Source organism: Schistocerca nitens, chromosome 9 (genome assembly GCF_023898315.1).
Source record: "Schistocerca nitens isolate TAMUIC-IGC-003100 chromosome 9, iqSchNite1.1, whole genome shotgun sequence".
Taxonomy (NCBI): Eukaryota; Metazoa; Arthropoda; class Insecta; order Orthoptera; family Acrididae; genus Schistocerca; species Schistocerca nitens.
This window is the reverse complement of record NC_064622.1, coordinates 11,370,741-11,391,630: the sequence shown is the minus strand read 5'-3', so window position 1 is coordinate 11,391,630 and position 20,890 is coordinate 11,370,741. Positions and strand designations below refer to the sequence as shown.

Below are 20,890 nucleotides of genomic sequence, written 5' to 3'. Positions count from 1 at the left end.
TATTAAATAAAATAGCGAAGCAATTAAAAACGTGAGAAGTACAAAATTTTAAGAACTATTAGATATAAGCATTTGACTTAAATGTATTCTTTGAAACGATAAACGCACAGATTTTATTTATGCTTGAAACAGCAAAGTTGTGGATGATGCTCGTCTCAGGACAATGAGCGACAGACTTGTGTTCCCTCATCTGTCCTACTCAATTCATATATGGGGGAGTTCTCAAGACACTTACTGAAAAGGAATAGGTGTTTAAAATTCACAAAATAGCAGTGAAGTGTATAGCAAAAATACCACTTAGAAAAACTTGTAGATATCCTTTCGTACTCCACAATACTATGACAGTGTACACACTATTTACACATATCAGAGTAAGTGATAAACACCACCTAAATAAAGATGTACGTGACCACACAACAAGAGAAAAGGATTTTACTACTTAAGACAGCGAAATGTCAAACTAACAATGAGTGCTCCGATAAAGAAAGCAAAAATTTTATTAACAAGCTACTAAAATCAAATAAAACTGTTAAAGATTCGAATTTATCAAAAAATTTTCGATAGTATCATACAGATAAATTTATGAACAATGTGAGCGATCATTAATCATCAAATTAAATGCTAGCTGGTACGTCACAGCAAAAAATATGTAATAATCTCATAGGTGCCTTTAAAATTTGATCCTGTTTTCTTCGGTGTACATTTTGTATATATATACCCTATTCAGATTCAGATTCAGATTCTTTATTAGTCATTCAGCATTGTTACATGCAATAGTCTTCGTCAGTTCACTTAACCTATTAATTTTAAAAAATAAATTTTTACATATTTAAGTTGATATTGGGCATTTCTAAAAATTCTTCTAATGAATAGAATGGATTAGTTAACAAGAAGTTATGAACATTATCTTTAAATAATTTGTCAGGCTTGATTGACCCATTTTTAGACAATTTGTTATATATTTTAATTGCCATATACTTATGACTATTGTTAGTTTTAGCTAATCTATTTTGTGGCAACAGCAGAGAAGTACACGTTCTTGTATAGTAGCCATGCCTTTCATTTGTTACACTTAAATTAGGTAGTTCAGCAAGTATGTAGTTAACACTGTCAAGAATATATAAATTAATTACTGTTAAAATTCTATATTTAATGAACAATGGTTTACAATGTGTTCTATTATCTACCTTAGCCATTACTCTGATTGCTTTCTTCTGGATCACCATAATTTCATTTATTTTTCTGCTGTTTCCCCAGAGTATTATCCCATACCTTAAAACAGATTGAAAAAAGGCGAAGTATGCTGTCCTTACGTACTCAAATGTCACACAACACATCAGTTTCTTCAACAAATATATAACTCTTGACAACCTAACCACTATGTGATCAACATGAGAGTTCCATGTTAGACTGTTGTCAAGTACAATACCTAAAAACTTTGCCTTTTGTTTTTCTATTTTTGTATTCTTTGATAGACTGAACCACATATTCTGGGTCTTTTCCTCATTTAATAGCAGACCATTGGCATTAAACGATGATGTTGCATTTTCTTTTGCCAATTTCATATCACTTACAAGGTTATCAAGTACATGGTTTACAGATAGAAAAGTTGTGTCATCTGCATACATATATGTCTTTACATCTATATTTCCTGGTAAGTCATTTATGTGTACAAGGAAAAGAAGTGGTCCCAATGTAGATCCCTGTGGCACTCCATGTTGAACCTCGAGTATGTTTGACAGATGACTTCCTGAACTCACCACATGGTTCCTTTTATTGAGGTATGATTTGATGAGTTTTAAACTTTTATCACATATTCCATAGTACTCAAGTTTAGAGAGCAGAAGTGAGTGGTCAACACAGTCAAAAGCTTTGCTCAGATCACATAAGGTTACCTGTGCATGCGCATGGTCCTCAAATGCTGCTAGAATGTCTCTGACTAAGAGCTCTATGGCATGTATAGCTGACCTTCCTTTTCTGTAACCAAACTGTGATGCACTTAACATACCATTTAGTTCTAGGTACTCATACATCTGCTTATATATTATGCCTTCAAACACTTTTCCTAGTACTGGAATTAGTGAAATTGGTCTGTAGTTTGCAGGATCTGATTTGACACCCTTCTTAAAGACTGGAGTTACCTTGGATAGTTTGAGAGGATCAGGAAAAAACCCTTCTATGAGACACAGGTTTATAGAATATGTTAATGGTGCTGCAATGTAATATATGATTTCTTTCAATAGATTGTTTGACATATTAAAAATATCTGTACTGTATGAGTTTTTCATTTCTTTGACTATTTTAAGAACTTCATGTTGGCATACCTCTTTGAAGTGTTTCAATGATGATCTGGCCCTATTATGATTTAGGTTTGCTCTCTTCAGATAATCTATACATGTTACATTGGGTTTACTGATCAGCTTTTTGATATCATCAGCACAGCTTACAAAATATTTATTGAATGTATCTGCTGGTATTGGGACTGTCTTGTCGAAGTTTCTGACTTTGCCTTTAACAGTATTAATTACTGACCAGGCTGTTTTGCATTGGTTTTTACTATTTTTTATGAAATTTGTGTTGTATCTTAGTTTCGCCAATTGCAACTCTTTCTTATACTGTTTCTTAGTGATTTTTTCGAGATCCTTAATTTCATTAGAATTGTTTACTTTGGCAAGGCGCTTTAACAGCAGTAGCTTATTTTTTAGATTCTCCAGTTCTTTGGTGTACCAAAATTTACCCTTTCTTGTTTTATGGTATTTCTTTTGAACAAGATGGGCTTTTAAAATATCTGTTAAGTAATTGTGGAATGTTTCATAAACTGTTTGGGAACTGGAATGACAGTTTTGAAATAATTTGTCCCAGTTTGTTATGCTCAGCCGGTGTGTTAGTTTTATGAGATTGTGTTTTGTTAATATTAAGTATTAGATTTTGTTAACTTTTGTGCAGCCTTGCTCTCATCCCCTTTTATAAAATGTCTTAACTCTACCGTTAACATGGAGTGGTCTCAGAAAACAAATTCCTTTAACTTGGTGGAGTACATATCATGAGCACAGTTGACAAAAGCATTATCCAAGCACGCTTGTAGTCTTGTTGGTTCTGAGTTTACATGATGGAAGTTGTGCTGCCTTAGCATATTGAGTAACTTATTTACACTGGGTTTGTTACATGTTACATCAAAGCTTGAATTAAAGTCTCCTCCAATTACAGTTACATACTGTTTCCATTTCGTTATGTAGCAGAGTACACTGTCTAAATTATCTAAAATGTTTTATCATCTGAGTCAGGGGAATGGTAGATACATACTATGGTAAGTTTCATCATATCACATATGATCCCGGTAATTTCAAAGTGTTTCTCTACACATGCCCAACTAAGATCTAGTTCTCTACACTCTATTTCATTTGAAACATAGATAACAGTACCACCATTATGGTACTGAGATCTGCAAAAACTGTTTCCATATTTATAACCTTCTGGTACATAGTATTGTATTTGTTCTGGTTTAAGCCAATGTTCTGATAGACATAAGAAAGAATACTTATTCTGTGGCAATGACTCCTCCAGAATTTCAACTTTATTTTCAAGACCCTGAATGTTTAAAAATAGGATGTTGTTGTGACTTATCTGTGAGTTAGCAGGCTGGTTTTTCACATTTTTATTTTCTTCTTGGCTTGAAACCATAAAAAATTATCACTGAATGACACAGATGTATTTTTTCTTTGGCTCCTCCTTAAGCATTGCTGTGTTGCTGCTCCAGTCATTGTCTGTTCTGCTGCTGCTGCTTCTGCTGATAATGATGGTGCTGCTGCTGTTTCACTTATTTCTGGTGTTTCTTGTTCTATAACTGCTGTGCCTTTCTGTGAATTATTAACATTTGGAGCGTTAACTTGCATTAATAAAGTTTCACATTTGTCTTGGAGGGGTGTAGCTTCACTGACATCAGATTTCACATTGGATTCTACAGGATACACACACTTCCTGTCCGTGAGAGGTATGACTTTTCTATCATCACACTGCACATTTGAGATTTTATTTACAAGTTCTAAAATTTTTGTTACTATTACGTTTTTTCCAAGTACATTTAGATGGGAACCATGTGCTGCGTGAAACCTTTTCCCTAAATTGCTGATGTTCACAAATGTTACATTTTCAAACCGCTTGCAAATATTTTGCATCTCTTTATTTGCAGTTTCAATTTCTTTATTTACACAGGACCATTCCATCAAGTCGTAACAGTGTGGCACTGAAAAAACAATAACATTTGTTCCTCTCAGCTCATACAGTTTTCTTTTTAGCGAGATTAAGAGATCGTTTTTTTCGTTCCTAGCTATATCATTTGATCCCGCCAGGAAGATGGAAAAGTCCTTTTTGCTCAATGAGGAAATTTTTTCTTGACTCATTGACGTAGCAGCACTGAATTTTGCTCCTGGTTTTATTGTACAGTTAAAACTAAAATTCTGACTACTTGTACGCCGAAATTCAGCGGCTGTATTTCGTCCTTGGCTGTCGGCATACAGTTCAATTTTACCGGTACTTGCTGTTCCGAGATTGCCTGTTTCCTGCCTACCCTTGCAGTAAGCGAAGTCTTGTTTGCCACTATTTATTGTGTCTTGTTTGCTAACACATGTCGATATTGTCTCAGTAGAGCAGCTTAGCGGTGGAAGATTTTCGTGAGCACTTTCGCATATGATCTTTTACTTAACTGCTGCTGAAATATTCCATGTTTTACCTTATTCACAAAGTCGTTTGGTTTTCCACATGGTACACTCGCACTGTTAACTTCACTTTCACAATCCGTAGTCGAAAGTGCTTGAAAGAAATTTTCGTTCACTATATTTATGTTTCTTTCGCCGTTTTCTGTATCTTGTATAATCTGTTTGCGTCTTTTGTACTTCACTTCCGTCCAATTCTCCGACATATTCGTACTTTCATGGCGCGAGTTTTTCATGTTCCGTTCACTTTTTTCTTCTTTAAGTTTCTTGATATCCATCTTCAAGGAACTGATAATAAATTGTAAACTAGACACCCGTTCGCTGAGCTTTGTAATTTTATCCTTACAGCTGTCACAATTTTTCTTTTTCACGGCAAAATTCACACTTTTTCTCGGACAAGCACAACGAATTTTTACACTAGCCGCCATCTTGGTAATTGTCATCTGAAAATTATCAGTTGGAGACCACTTGCAAAGCGTAGATAAATGAATAAAAAAATGGCTCTGAGCACTATGGGAGTTAACTACGGAGGTCATCAGTCCCCTAGAACTTAGAACTACTTCAACCTAACTAACCTAAGAACATCACACACATCCATGCCCGAGGCAGGATTCGAATCTGCGATCGTAGTGGTCACGCGGTTCCAAACTGACGCGCTTAGAACCGCACGGCCACACCGGCCGGCCAAATGAATAAATTTGACACGACCAAATGAAAATTAAATCAAATCATGATAAGTATCTTATTGCCATAAAATGGCTGTAAAAAGAAATATAAAAAATAAGCAACGAATTCACATTAAGCAAACCACGTGGTATTTTTCCTGCAAACTGTCAAATGAATATAGAAATTACAAAAATATTTTTCATCTTTGCTTAGAATCCGCATCCGTAGAATTATTGGTGCATGGCATCGAGTAGAAATACTCTGCGGTGCGTGGAAGATCTTCGTTTAGGTTACATCAATGATATACAATCGAATTCGTAGGCGACCAATAGGCTTGCTTGAATTAGCTTTGTGGCGATTGGAAGCTAGTTTTATACAATGTTTTGTTTCGTTTTGTTTGTTTGGGGTGGGAAACTATCGAGGTAACAAGCGTTGTGAATTTTAAACGCAATTGCGAAATATTTTGCCACAAGTTATTCCAGTTAATGACGATTAACATCCAGATAGCCTTAAAAATACTGTATTTCATGCCCCGGTTTGAAAGTTGTGTATTGTCAACGGTTGGGTATATAATTTACGGTAAATGTAATAGCGATACTGTATGTAAGCAGTCATGGTTCGAGGTACGTATAAAATTGCCTATTTTTACGTACTTCTATTGAATGTAGCTTTTTTTTTTGGTGTGCTTGCACAAAATAATGGACGAAACCCCATCTTTGATATGGTTGCAGTTAGAGAAATTTACGTTTACACACTGAAACTCTAACTTTTTGTTTCATTACTATTAGGACGCAGAAACGTGATAAGAAACAAAAATGTCACAAGTGATGGAAGTTCTGGAGAGCCGAGGAAGAAAAGTACAAAACTTTCTCAAGAATTCAAGGGTAGGCTCTCCCATTCGGTGCCACGACTTCACGATGTGGAGATAACAAAGTATTTCCATCCCGACGACCATGATGAGAATTTGCCTTTAACTTTAAAAACGTCGCAGACTGATTGTGAACTTTCAGGGCATGAGAGTAATACTGACTCAAATGCCGTTGTCAAAACTGAAGAAAAAGATGGTAATTAGCATGATTCACTCCATATATTCATATGATGAGTATGTTTCAGGTAATGACCACAATTTACTAGAGAAAGCTTGACTGAAATCAGCTGTAATATTACTTTTCTGTTTGTGAACTTTGCTTGTTTTCATGGGTTTAACTGCAAGTCAGTATATTCAAATATGTCTGAAGATGTCCTCTGGTTAATTAAATCCCTATTTACTAGGTGTCGAGAACAGAAAAATTAGTATATAGGATTTTATTTAGATGTGGATAATTCACACTATTTTAACCCTGAAAGGATACAGTATGAAACTGACACTCATGAATGGACATGTTCTGTATGTGGTTACCACAAGGAAGTTTAATACAGTTATGTGTTAGTTGAATTGGTACAGTAATTTAATTGGTTTAGCGCTTAACCACTGCTCTCACTTTGAAGTTGTGTGTTTTTATATACAGAAAATATATCCACTTTGTGCCTTTGGTGTGTATAGTGTTGTTATATTTTGAGCATCTAGTTTTTGTTTTTAGACCCTTTCATCTTGATCACAGGTAGTGCCTTCCACTTTTATTAATCGTTTTAGTAACTTCTGTTTCCTTATTATCCTCGTTGATGTGTAGTAGATCCTGAAACTTTGATCAGCGTACTCATGTGTTTATGCACCATCTGGAGCCCAAGTTCATACTGAAAATATCTAGTAATTTTTCTGTCAATTTGCTTCATGCCATGAATAGCAACATAGCATTTATTCCTGTCCGATCCAAAATATCTGGGAGGCTACCTTCTGGTTTTATGTGCCAGTGTATAGGGGTGTGCCATTTCATCCAAAGTATGTACTACTCTTTTTGTGCTGTTATAAAACCGAATTACTTGTGGTTTCTTGGTCTCTTGATTTACTAAGTTATAAGAGCGCATGGTTGAAACCAAAATAGCTGATTGTGAATGATAAGAGTTAGCTGCTCATAATAGCAACACTGTGATTGCAGCGGTTCCGTGTTTGTTTGGCAAAAGAAACGAGGTATCTCTTTCTTGTTGTCTCTGAGTATTCCCATAACGGGTCAACAGAAGCATCTGATCCCGCCCTTCTGCTTTGACCCATGACGTCACAAATATGGCGGAAACGACCATAAATCACGATTCCAATATGGTGCATATAAAGTTGTTACGTACAAATTATGAGGACGAAAATACATTGAAAAACAGACACACACGCTTTCCACAAAAAGCCTAATGACACTTAACGGGACAAGTGCTGGAAATGGGGTCTTTTTGGGTGGGGGAAAATTAAATATAAACAAATTTGGACACCCACCCCCATACAAAACCACACAAAAAGACGAAAAATCCGACATCACAAAATTCCCCAAATACCACTAAACACAATACCATCTGGAATCGGACACTTCCCTTGACCTATATACCTCAACAGCAGCTCCCGATCCCATAAATTAGCTTCAAACACTTCCGTTGGCCTACATAGCTCAAAAACATCTCCCGATACCAATACCAACATACACAGCCACACATTGGGATCGAACACTTCCCTTGACCTGCGCACTGTTAATTTTATCTATCATATCCATTCCTGAACAAAAACAACAACCGGTTAATTTTAGTAAAATTACTACACGACGTACAGCGAACAACACTAAATTAACCTTCACACAAAATCATTATCTCACTGAAACGAATTCCACTACAAACACAGCCGACACTCTTAACAATTCTGGATAATGAGCAAAAGCAAACAGAGCCCATTACACCAAGAGACTTCACACAAAATAGTTAACTCACTGGCGCGCGCGCGATTGTGGTGGCCAACCTAGGTCGTGGCACTGTAACTTTTATGTGGTAAATTTTTATTTCTTTGCTTTTAGTGTATGTGTTGTGTGTTGGGGTCGAGGGAAGTGTTTTATTGCAATGTGTGGCTGTGAATGTTGGTATTGGTATCAGGAGATGTTTTTGAGTTATATAGGTCAAGGGAAGTGTGTGATCCTAATTTTTGTGATCGGGATCTGCTGTTGAGCTATATAGGTCAAGGGAAGTGTGCGATTCCAGATGATAGTGTGTTTAGTGGAATTTTGGGAGTTTTGTGGTGTCTGCTTTTTTTCGTCTTTTTGCGTGGTTTTGTATGGGGGTGGGTGTCTAAAATTTGTTTATATTTAGTTTTTCCCCACCCAAAAACCCCCAATTTCCCACGCTTGTCCCGTCATTGTCATTAGGCTTTTTGTGGAACTTGTGTGTGTTTGTTTTTCGATGTATTTTCGTCTTATAATCTGTATGTAACGACTTTATATGCGCCATATTGGAATCGTGGTTTATGGTCGTTTCCACCATATATCTGATGTCATGGGTCAAAGCAGACGGGCGGGATCGGGCGCTACCGTATTTCTGCAGCCTGAAAGGGCAGAGCCCTCTGAAGTCTAGTAACCGTTGATCAGCTTTGCAGTGGGAATGGGATGTATAGCTTGCCATACAATTTTGTAACACCTGCAACCCATAGTACAAAGACTTCCCTCCTATCTTAAAGATACCAACCATTTCCTACATCGTTTGAAATCCGTGCCTGTCCCACTCCCACCACACACCTTGCTTGTCACCATTGATGCTGTCTCCCTCTATACCAACATCCCCCACATACACGCTCTCTCTGCTGCTGAATGTTTCCTCAGTCATCGCCCACCTGATGCCAAGCCTATGACATCCTTCTTGCTCACCTGAATCAGTGTTATACGTACCAACAAGTACTGCACCTCTGAGGGGCAGACGTACAAACAGATCAGGTTTGTGGCCATGAGAACCAGGATGGCTCCTTCCTATGCCAACATTTTCATGGGTTGATTGGAGGGCACTTTCCTGGGGTCCATAGGCCTTCAGCCCTTGGATTAGTTTAGATACATTGATGACATCTTTGCTGTATGGAGTCATGGTGAGGCTGACCTATTAAAATTACTGGAATCTCTAGATACCTTCTCCCAGCTAAATTTCTCATGTACTATTCCGAAGCCCATGCCACTTTCCTTGATGTCAATCAAGTCCTCGCCAAAGACCTTCTACACAGTTCCATCCACATGAAACCTAATAACAAACATCAGTACTTACATGTTGACAGTTGCCATCCTTTCCGTGTCAAACCCCCCCCCCCCCCCCCCCCCCAGCCTTGGCATATGAGGCAAACCCCCCCCCCCCCCCAGCCTTGGCATATGAGGCAAACATATTTGTTCAGATGCACTCGTTACAGCAAATACATCACCACTCTTACTTCAGCCTTCACTAGACCTAATTATCCCAACAGCCTCGTTCAACAGCAGATTTTCCAGGCCATCACATCCAATCCTAATATTGATGATCCCTCCAAAACACAACTTCGGGGCACACCATGTGTCATCCAGTATTATCCTGGTCTTGAATGTATCAATCAGCTACTTTGACAAGGCCATGACTTCCTAAAATCATGTCCTGAAATGAGATCCATTCTGTCTGAGATTTTGCCCACCACACCTAGAGTAGCTTTTCATCACCCTCCCAATCTCCGCTGTATCCTTGTCGGACCCTATGCTCCTTCTGCACTCATCTCCCCACCCGTGACCATCCCCGCAGCAAGACTAGCCCTATGCACCCTCCTACCACCATCTATACCAGCCCTGTAACTGGCAAAATATATACTCTCAAAGGGACAGCCAGTAGTGAAAAGACAGGTCATATACCAGCTGTTATACAAACACTGTTTGGCCTTTTACATAGGCATGACTACCACCCAGTTATTAGTGAGGATGAATCGTCATAGGCAGAGATTGTAAGCAGGCAACACGCAGTGTCCTGTTGCAGGATCTCAGTGCCTGTTTCACCACACGCACCATCTGGGTACTTCCCCGGACACCAGTTTCTCAGAACTCCACAGGTGGGGACTAGCACAACAAAATGTCCTTGGTTCTCACCATCAACCTGGTCTTAATTTACATTAATTCCTTCCGTCTCAGCATTTGTTCACAGTAACCACTCCTTTCTTCACTCCATTTTACTTTTCTACATCTTAAATTTTCCAATATGTCTATTTTTTGCTGTCCCCCCTCCCAGCTCTGTTACATACAATTAACTTATTTTTTCATTCTTATTTACTCATGCACTATGTTTTTGTAGTAATTTCTGTCTTGCATCTTACCCTGTCTTTTGCCTTTAAGCTCTCAGTTTTTCAAATTTCATCTGGTGCAGCCCCCCACAATCAGTCGTTCCTTCTTATCCCGTCCAGTAAATCTCCCCTGACCCGGCCTTCAAATCTTGAGTCACTCATGGTGCATTTGTATATTCTGAATCTGCCTTTTGAAAATGTATCGTTGATGGACAGGTGGTGCAGCTGAGATTTACAAAGTTTCAATAAGAGCACATATTTCTTCCTTATCAGTTGCTATAACATATCTAGCTTCTTTGTAGCTCAGCTTTTGTCTCTCAATTTCTTGGTATGGGTTACAATTTGATCAAGCATATCATCATACAACATTACATTCCAAGATAGAAATAAAATAGTCTTTGCACATCCCTTAACACCCAGAATTCTGACTTATATTTCTGGTGGCTGTTCTAGATTTACACTACTTGCTAGGTCTACCAATCTCAAAAACAAAATCTGCCAATACTTAAAAAATCGTATGACGTCTTCTCTAAAGGAGAAAGTTTACTTTCGAAACAGCTGATCTGCCACAGTTTAAAAATTCTTGCACATTGTTGATTGTGACCTTTCATTGCTTAACCCAGTTCCAAATGACTTTTTGTTAGTGTACATCAGGGTAGACAGAAGCGTCCGATCCCACGCGTCGGCTTTGACCCGTGACGTTAAGGGTGTTGTCGTGTGTGACGTCATGATGGCGCGGAGTTTGGTTTGAGTGTGGCTGTCTCCAGTTCTGTTTTATCTTATTTTATTTACTTTTCTGATCTGTTCGTTCTATCTCGTGAGGGTTTTTTTTTTTTTTTAACACTTATTACTTATTTTAATTATCTGTTTCCTCCAATTTCTGTTTTAGTTTATTATATTTATCTTTCTGATCTGTTCGTTCTATCCCGTGAGATTTTTTTTAAAAAAAAGACAAAAAACACTAATCAGCTACTGAAGCATCTTTCTTCTATGGGTTGCAGGGGTTACGACCCCTAGGGAGGTGGGTGGGTATTCATGCAGGGCTGTCTTCACTTACACGTTGTAGCTACGCAAGTCGTCTAAATTTGTTTATATTTAGTTTGCCCCCCACCCAAAACACCCCATTTCCAGCGCTTGTCCCGTTAGTGTCATTAGGCTTCTTGTGGAAAGTGTGTGTGTTTGTTTTTGTTTCCGCCATATTTGTGACATCATGGGTCAAAGCAGACAGGCGGGATCGGACGCTTCCGTATTTCCCTACATCACTGATGCCATCTGCCACACCTTTCCCACGCAATGGCACAAAAAAAAATCATTCTTCAAACACTCTAAGTGTGAAATTGTGGAGTAGATGTTAGAAATAGTAAACTTATTCTTAAAATGACCTGTGCAGCTATTGAAAGAGTGCTAAGGGTAACTAAAGATTACAGTACCACCTATCAGTGGGTCAACGGGAGTGTCTTATCCTACCCGTCTGCTTTGACCCGTGACGTAAGTGTGTTGTGGTGTGTGACGTCATTACAGTGTGAAGTTTATGAGTTGGTGACTTTGTTGCATTTGTAGATGTTGTCTTGTTGTGTTTGATGGTGCTGTCTGGTGGTGTGTGTGTATGTGTTGAGTGTAATGTGTTGTATTGGGTTCATTTGAGCTTTGTTGTTGGATGTGTGAAATCATCGGCAGTGTTTGTAGTTAGAGACAAAGGATTGGAAGTTTTTTCAGTGAGTTACCAATTAATATTTTTTGTGTAAGTGTTTGGGATTTTTGTTAGGTGTTACTGGTTTGTTGTGTGTGGTGTAGCAAGACGTTTAATTTATTGTGTGGCTTCTGTTGTTAGGTATGGATATGATGATGAAATGTAACAGTGCTATGTTGCAGTCAGAGATGGGAGGAGGACATGTTATTCGTTATTAAATTCCTCCAGTTATGTGGATTGATCACTGAGATTGTGAAGCATACGAGGTGCTATCCAAAATTTTCAGGACTGGTGCTGCCATCCGTTGAAAACCTTATCTGTGGACTAATGGTCACCATGACCCTCGAAGTAGTTCCCATCCGCATGTACACACTGGTCCCAGTGCTTCTGCCACGGGTCAAACGTTTTCTGGAAGTCCCGTTCTTTGAGGGTGTTTATCACCGCCAACAATGCTTCTTGAATCCTCTCTAGAGCATCGAATCGATGGCCTTTCAAATTGAGTTTCAGTTTTGGAAATAGTGCGAACTCGCATGGTGCCAAATGTGGTGAGTACGATGGTTGGGGTACAACAGACATGTTGTTTTTTGCCAAAAAGGTCCTGGTGTGCAAGGATGTGTGACAGGGCGCGTTGTCGTGATGCAGCAGCCAGTTCCCTCGATGCCAAAGTTCGGGCCGTCGTCACCGCACGTTTTCATTGAGCCGTTGCAAAACTTCACAGTAGTATGCGGAATTCACTGTTTGGTTGTGTGGGATGAATTCTTTGTGCACAATTCCCTTGGTATCAAAGAAAACGATGATCATGCTCTTCACCTGTCTCACTTTTTTGGGTCTTGGAGAGCCCGGGCTCTTCCACTGGGACAGCTCGTACTCTGTGCCCCAAACACTTCTTGAATCATTGCAAGGGTCTCCATAGCACTTTTCCCGAGATTCACACAGAATTTGATACACACACGCTGCTCTGTCCGTGGGTCCATCATAAAATCGCCACACACCAAACAGAGTATTACGGAAATCGTTGTGGACACGCAGCACGTCCTCCCAGCGGAATGCCACTCTGCACACTGACTCATCATGTATGCAGCTCTCGCCACCTAGCGGTGCAAAGATCTACTCCTACTTTCCAGATGGTAGCACCAGTCCCGAATATTTTGGATTCCACCTTGTAGTATTTGTTGCGAGGACATGATGCCGACCAGAGCAACAAGGTGATGCATTGGCATGTCTTCTCTTTAATGCCGCTCTGGAGAAGGTGATTGTCGGATGGCTTATATGTTCTTGAAATACTTTAAAAGCCTCATCAATGTCATGTAGATAGCATCTGTTTCAGGTGTCGAGGCGGATTGTCCATAATACATTCGAAGGTGGCTGGAGTGTTACAAAGTCCAAACAGCATAACTTAGAACGCGAGAGGCCATCAGGAGTTAGAAGGCAGCCTTTTGCTGGTTGACCATATCAATCTTGATTTGCCTGTAGCCTTACTGCATCTCTGCTGTAGTTGAAACACTTTTCTCCTTTCGAGCAGCCTAGCGTGTCATCGAGAGGCGTAGCAGTGGGTAGACTTCTTTCTTTGTTATTTTTTTAACTTGCCAGTAGTTGACACAGAAATGCCATGTGCTGTCCTTCTTTTTCACAAGGACCAGAGGATAGAACCAGTGACTGTTCGAAGATTCAGTCATGTAACCGTCAGTATCTTCTCTGTTTCGTCCCAAATTATGTATTGTTCAGCCAGCAACACCCCATATGAACACTGGCTAGTTGGTGGGTGAACTCCAATGTCGATCCCAGTGTTGGGTCAGATACTATTGAAAGTTCGATAGCAGCAACGTCCACTGTATGTTGTGTAGTGATAACAGTGCACAATTCTGTGTCGGTGCCACTATGCTGCCCTTCCTGGACTAGTTAGGTTGTACAGTTGCACGTACGTCAAGGAATGAGTTGTGGCCGCTCACGACAGTTCGTGATCCAAAGTTCTTCTTGGTAACATGCAGTGCTTTGGTAATTGCTGGTATGTCGATTTCTTTTTTGAGCATGAATAGGTTTTTCCAATCAGCAAAGGTTTCACAATTTAACTGAGCATCTCTACTGACAAGTGGAACTTGTCTCAGTTATGATGGTGGGGTAACATTTTCTTCAGAGGCAAACATCCACCCAGAGCAGTTTTTTTATGTGTGATTGTTGGAATAGCTTTGTCAGTTTGGAATGCTGATCTTGCACAATATATGACTGCTTGCAAGAAGTTCCATCTGCAGAACGTGATGACTGCATTCTGTTAAAATGACAACTTTGGAGGGCTGTGTCCTGTCATTGATAATTACTCTTCAACACAGTTTTCTGTCGACTGCACATATTTCCCATTTTTGACCTCAAGTACAATCCCTTTTGTATCGCGTAATGTAGTCTTCTTGGGCTGTCGACAACAAGCATTCGACATTACTTCAGAAGGGGCATGTTGGGGAGCAACCTTGTCCAGTACACAACAATGGGCTTGTCCCTCAGGTTGATTGTAATCATTTGCAGGTGAATGGTATAAATAGGACTTTTGCTATGAATGACATCTTGTGGCATTATAGCTGTCATAAAGTCAACTTCTTCCTCTGTAGAAGTGTGTACCCAGGGCATCAACAGTGGGAATGTACTGGCACATTGTCCTTTGTCTTCCAGGTACCTGTTCCTTTGCGGGGCACTATTCTCGGTGGGTGAGTTGGTTGTTCTACCTGTGTCGGCCGAATTGTGAGCTGTCATTTGATGGCTGTGGCATCAGTCTGAATTGGCTGAGTCCATTTTTCTTGATGCATTCAACTGGTGATCAAGAAATATGCTGAAAATCGATAAACCTTATCTTCAACATTTGCTGTTATCTATTGCCTGCTGATGTATGAGGTCAACATTCATGGCTAGTGTCTCTTGCTTACTTGGTTGGACAGTCCTCACTGCCATCGACTGCTGTATCTTTTCTCGTACTACCTCAGCTGTTAGAGAAACAAGGTCGTGGTGTCTCCACAAACCCCATAGGGATCACATTCGGGAGTAAATTGTACCTCTTTCATCCAAATGTTTCCGTTGAATTTCTTCGCTGTACTGGCCTTATTTGATGAATTCTTCTGTTGTGACAACGGTTACAAGGAGAGCTCGGTACATGTCTTCTGCAACTCTATCTAGTGTAAGATTTTGTCAGCTTCTGTCACATTCAGATTTGCAGTGCGACATAGGGCCAAAACATTCTGTTTGTAGGACTGTTTCATATCCCCATCTTCGTCAATTGTTCCTCCACTAGGCAGACTTGCTACTGATTGTCACCGAATGTTTTCTACAGTTCAGTCTGGAATTTGTCCCAGTTATTGAGGTTCTTTTCATTGTTTTCGAATCTGTGCTAGTCTGTGCAGTCCAAGTACACATTTGCCAGAGATGTCATGTCATACCATGTATTGTAAGATTAGATGGGTAGATCACATAACTAATGAGGAGGTATTGAATAGAATTGGGGAGAAGAGGAGTTTGTGGTACAACTTGACTAGAAGAAGGGATCGGTTGGTAGGACGTGTTCTGAGGCATAAAGGAATCACAAATTTAGTACTGGAGGGCAGCGTGGAGGGTAAAAATTGTAGAGGGAGATCAAGAGATGCATACACTAAACAGATTCAGAAGGATGTAGGCTGCAGTAGGTACTGGGAGATGAAGAAGCTTACACAGGATAGATTAGCATGGAGAGCTGCATCAAACCAGTCTCAGGAATGAAGACCACACAACCACCACCATGTATTGTATTTGGTAATTCGGTCAAGTCTTTTCAGTCATTTTGTCAGGTCGTGACAAACAAGTCCAAAAACCACTGATGCCTGCTGTATGTGCATCTGACTTACTCGTGGTTTGCAAGCCATTCGTCACCTGAATATAAAGGACAGTGGAAATGATGTACTGCTTGTATTCCGGTTCCTCTCCTTATAGGCTACAGCTTTTACATTGCCACAATGATGTAGGTGGTTCAAAGTGCACAGGATCTCCAGCAAACAGTGTCGCATTGTAATCGCAATCGAGTCCAGATCCAGAAGTGGTGTTGTCAACAACACATACAATTAGCACTGAAAGCACATTTTTATGAACAGTGCACCCAGTCAGAACAGAACTGAAGTCCTGGACCCAACATGATACTATTTATAGAAGCATCAACTATTTCAGAGTACACTAGTGTTACAAACATGGAAATTTTGAGAATCTTTCAGAAATGATAATTACTAAATAACAAATAATTGGTGGTGGCCGGATTCCAACTGGTGACCCTCAGCCTGCCAGCCAGTGATGCTAACCACTGTGTCACAGTGTATGCATCACAGCTCACAGCAATGTACCTGTTATGATTTGAACTAAATCTTGTGTAAGGTTATGCATGTTTAAAAGTGAGATTGTAAAAGGCAGTTATAAAGAATTAGAGTTGTTCACATTTAGAGATGATGATAGGAAGTTTGGATATGCCTTGATATACCCTTAATGTCCAGTTTATCATAGTTCCAGTGTGTTTTTTTATGTCAAAAAGGTGAAAAGATTCGTAACATAAAAATAAACTTGCTTGTGTTTCAGGCAATGATTCTGATGAAAATAATTCTATTCTGACACCTCAAAAGGCAAACTTTACAAAAAACAAAACGCCACTGTCTCCAGCGAGTGCACTATCTCTGCTGCAAATTACTGCTACTCCAAAGAAAGCAACCAAATCGAGGCGAAGGTATGTACTGTTTTACCTTTTTGAACTTCCAAAGTGCATTTTGCTCTACAAAACAGTACACTGGCTGGTGATGGAACAAGTGGCTGTACTTTGCATTCACTATACAGTGGGTGAGTTTGTCAGAGCAGTGAATCACTGGTAGGCGCCAACAGTTTGTCAGCTGGTTGTTCTGTGGTTGCAAAGTCCGAAACTGTTTGGGAACTGTGTGCTGCCTCGTACTGTGTGGATTGCTAACCTTCGTATTTGTCTTTGATTGCAGCAGCAGCAGCAGTCCCTTTGATTGAGCAGATGTACCCACATTTCGATGTTTTAAGCAGTTGCCTTAGGGTCGTTCCATGTCAGATCAACACACTTTTAACTTGAATGTAAACTCACCTTCTCAGATTTTCATGAAACTTGGCACAAAGCAAGCCTCATATAGATTAAGAGAAATACCCAATTTTATTAAAATTCGTTGATCCACATTGAAAATATGGCAGCGTGGAGTTGTCAAAAATCACCAAAAAACGCTGTACCACCATAATTTGAAATTGCTATGGCAACTCTCCAAATTAAATTAAAACGGTGGGAGAAGTGTCATTTTGCATCATCGAGATGAATTGTTTTTAATTTAAATGAAACTCAAAATTTTTAACTTCTCAAAAAGCGCATCTTCCAAAATTTTCAAAAAACATTATTGTTAACGAATTCCCTAAGTATGAAAGTGGGTCTGTCAAGGGTTCACACCTTTTTAAAATTTCAAAAATTAACATTTCACTAAGAAATATATGTTTTTGTAGAATTTGTAGATTTAAATGGACATATACATAACTTTCCAGTATATAAATTCACACTTTCACTGTAATATATTTATGATGTTACTAGTGACTGTGATGAGTGATTATTTCATCAGAAGTACTAAAACTAAATTTTGTATCACAATTGTAATCAGTAACTGTAATTATTAAGATTTGATTACTATATGTAAAAAAGAACAAACTGGGATAGAAATTCCAATTGTTGATTCCAAGAAGCTATTATTGTAGCTGTCCAGACCCTGCTTCATCAGTTCAAGGTCAAGCCATTTTAACTGTGAGTCTGGAACTGTTATGAGTCAGTTGCTTTAAACCTATAAGTATTTGTGCCAAATTAGTGGCAGGTCGATGTGAATGTTTTTGCTGATTAATGTGCTGATACAGCTTCGTTAATATTTTGTAAGACATTGGTTAGTGAACAGAATTATTATCTAAGTCATTATTTATCATTTCAGTATGTATTTTTAGTGTTCTGTATAGAAACATTTATAAATTTTAATTTCAGATGGTATTATACAATCTTTGTACATCCGTATTTAAACTGGATGAAGGTGGGTCACAGCTGGTATAATTTTTATTAAAAACGAAATTCCTCCAGCTGTACTTATGATTTCATATTTACTTCCACGGTGAGACCAACACGTGCTCCACATGGATGGCAGACACTGCTGAGCAGTATTCAAGCAGTGGGCTAACAAGTGTACTGTAACCTACTTCCTTTGTTTTCGGATTGCATTTCCTTAGGATTCTTCCAATGAATCTCAGTCTGCCATCTGCTTGACCGATGCTCAACTTTATATGATCATTCCATTTTAAATCACTCCTAATGCGTATTCCCAGGTAATTTATGGAATTAACTGCTTCCAGGTGCTGACCTGCTATTTTGTAGCTAAATGATAAGGGATCTATCTTTCTATGTATTCGCAGCACATTACACTTGTTGACATTGAGATTCAATTGCCATTCCCTGCACCATGCTCGCTGCAGATCCTCCTGCATTTCAGTACAATTTTCCATTGTTACAACCTCTCGATACACCACAGCATCATCTGCAAATAGCCTCAGTGAACTTCCGATGTCATCCACAAGGTCATTTATCTATATTGTGAATAGCAACGGTCCTATGACAAATTTTCCAGCAATGAAGATCGTGTTTTCTAAATTTACAGAACTGTGCTCAAAACACTGCATTTAAGCTGGTTGTTGTGGCACGCAGTATGTTTTTGCACACTACATCAAAACTTCAAAGTAATGCTGGAAAATGCTAAACTTGGTATCTTAAAACAGTGGAGAATTGCCCTCTTATAAACACTGTTTGGCAAAAGTGCTCAACAACCAAGCATCATTCCACTGCATCATGAGAAACTGTGTTCTTGGCCAGGAAGTGGCCCAATAAAAAGAACACTGCAAAGTGCATTTGATGATAATGTGGTTGAAAATATCACTTTTTGACAGTGGGATTCAGTGGACAGATGCAAATTACAAATAATGCAGAAGACCTCATCAGAGTACATTGAATTATTTTCTGAAAAACTGAGTACACTAGTACTCCATGATTTTCTAACAAAGCAGCAAGGCTGTTTTCTAACTGAAATAAAGGAAAACTTGAATGAGGGTGAATGTGTTGTTATGTGTGACTTCTCTGAGAATTACACATTGAGAGATTTCTGGAGGAGTGCTTTAGTCAGTTATTTCCATCAAAGGGACACAGAAGTTACATGCTTTTGTACCTATTGTGTCAAGCACATCAAAAATATTGGTAAAGACTTTTTAAGACACAACAGAATCAACTGTTGAAACAGTTACAAAATCTCCAGAAAGATTAGCTTTGAAAGACATTCATGGATATGTTGCTGTTTATAGAATGAAATGGTGGTTAGGTTATATTTTAACACAAGACAAAGATCTTGATAAAATTAAAGTTGCTTTCCTTCACCCAACAGGCCTGTCAGTGTCTTCTGCATACCCTGTAAAACCAGATATTCTGTGGTTATCTATAAATGATATTCTTTGTGTGGTAAACCCAATAACACCACCGAGCGAGGTGGCGCAGTGGTTAGCACACTGGACTCGCATTCGGGAGGACGACGGTTCAATCCCGCGTCCGGCCATCCTGATTTAGGTTTTCCGTGATTTCCCTAAATCGCTCCAGGCAAATGCCGGGATGGTTCCTTTCAAAGGGCACGGCCGTCTTCCTTCCCCGTCCTTCCCTAATCTGATGAGACCGATGACCACGCTGTCTGGTCTCCTTCCCCGAAACAACCAACCAACCCAATAACACCAACAGGAAGAATATATCAGATTCCTGGGGACAAAACTGTAAAAACAGAAGAAGCATTTAACAAGAAGTTCATTCTTAAAATATCAACTGTTTAAGTCAGGTTTTGCTAGTCACATTTAGGATGTGTGTGTTAACATTAAATTTGAATGTGTGCGTAGATGTGTTAAGAATGAAATTATGTACATTTTTGCTTAAATCTAGAAATTTTAAAAAAAATGTCATTTTTTAGTGAAACGTGTCTCTTTGAAATTTTGTGAACGTGTGAACCCATGACATGCCCACTTTCATACTTAGAGAATTTGTTGACAGTGATGTGAAGCATTATATATAATTTTTGAAAATTTTTGAAGATGCGCTTTTTGATAAATTAAAAATTTCATTTAAATTTATGAAAACCATCTCAAACCCATACTGTGTGGTACATCATAGGACAGCCCATGGAAAAAGTTGGCAAAATGACACCTCTCCCACCATTTTAGTTTAATTAGGAGAGTTGCTACAGTAACTTGAAATTATGGCAGTTTAGTGTTGTTTTCTTTTGTGATTTTTGACAAATTTACATTGCCGCAGTTTCAAAATGGGTCAACGGATTTTAATAAAATTGGGTATCTTTCTTAATTTATATGTAGGCCTACTTTGTGCCAAGGTTCATCAGAGTCTGAAATGGTGAGTAAAATCACTACGTTGATTCGATATGGAATTGCCCGTACTAGGAAATATCATGAATGAGTAAATATGAGAAGATTCTGTTCACAATGTCCTTAATCAGAAATAACAAATTTGGGGAAAAAAAATTGATGTCTTTGAACAGTCACCGATTACTTTCTTTAATACTGTACAAGATCATT

At 38.9% G+C, this 20,890-nt stretch overlaps 1 protein-coding gene across 1 annotated transcript in view; it reads left to right on the top strand.

Moving 5' to 3' along the window:
- The first annotated feature begins 5,696 nt into the window (after positions 1 to 5,696).
- Positions 5,697 to 20,890, top strand: part of LOC126203098 (histone-lysine N-methyltransferase PR-Set7) — a 37,502-nt gene continuing 22,308 nt past the window's right edge. The window contains exons 1-3 of the mRNA XM_049937340.1: positions 5,697 to 6,001; positions 6,167 to 6,442; positions 16,823 to 16,967. Coding sequence (XP_049793297.1) covers positions 5,992 to 6,001; positions 6,167 to 6,442; positions 16,823 to 16,967 — 431 coding nt within the window. The 5' untranslated portion in view covers positions 5,697 to 5,991. The remainder of the gene's footprint in view (positions 6,002 to 6,166; positions 6,443 to 16,822; positions 16,968 to 20,890) is intronic.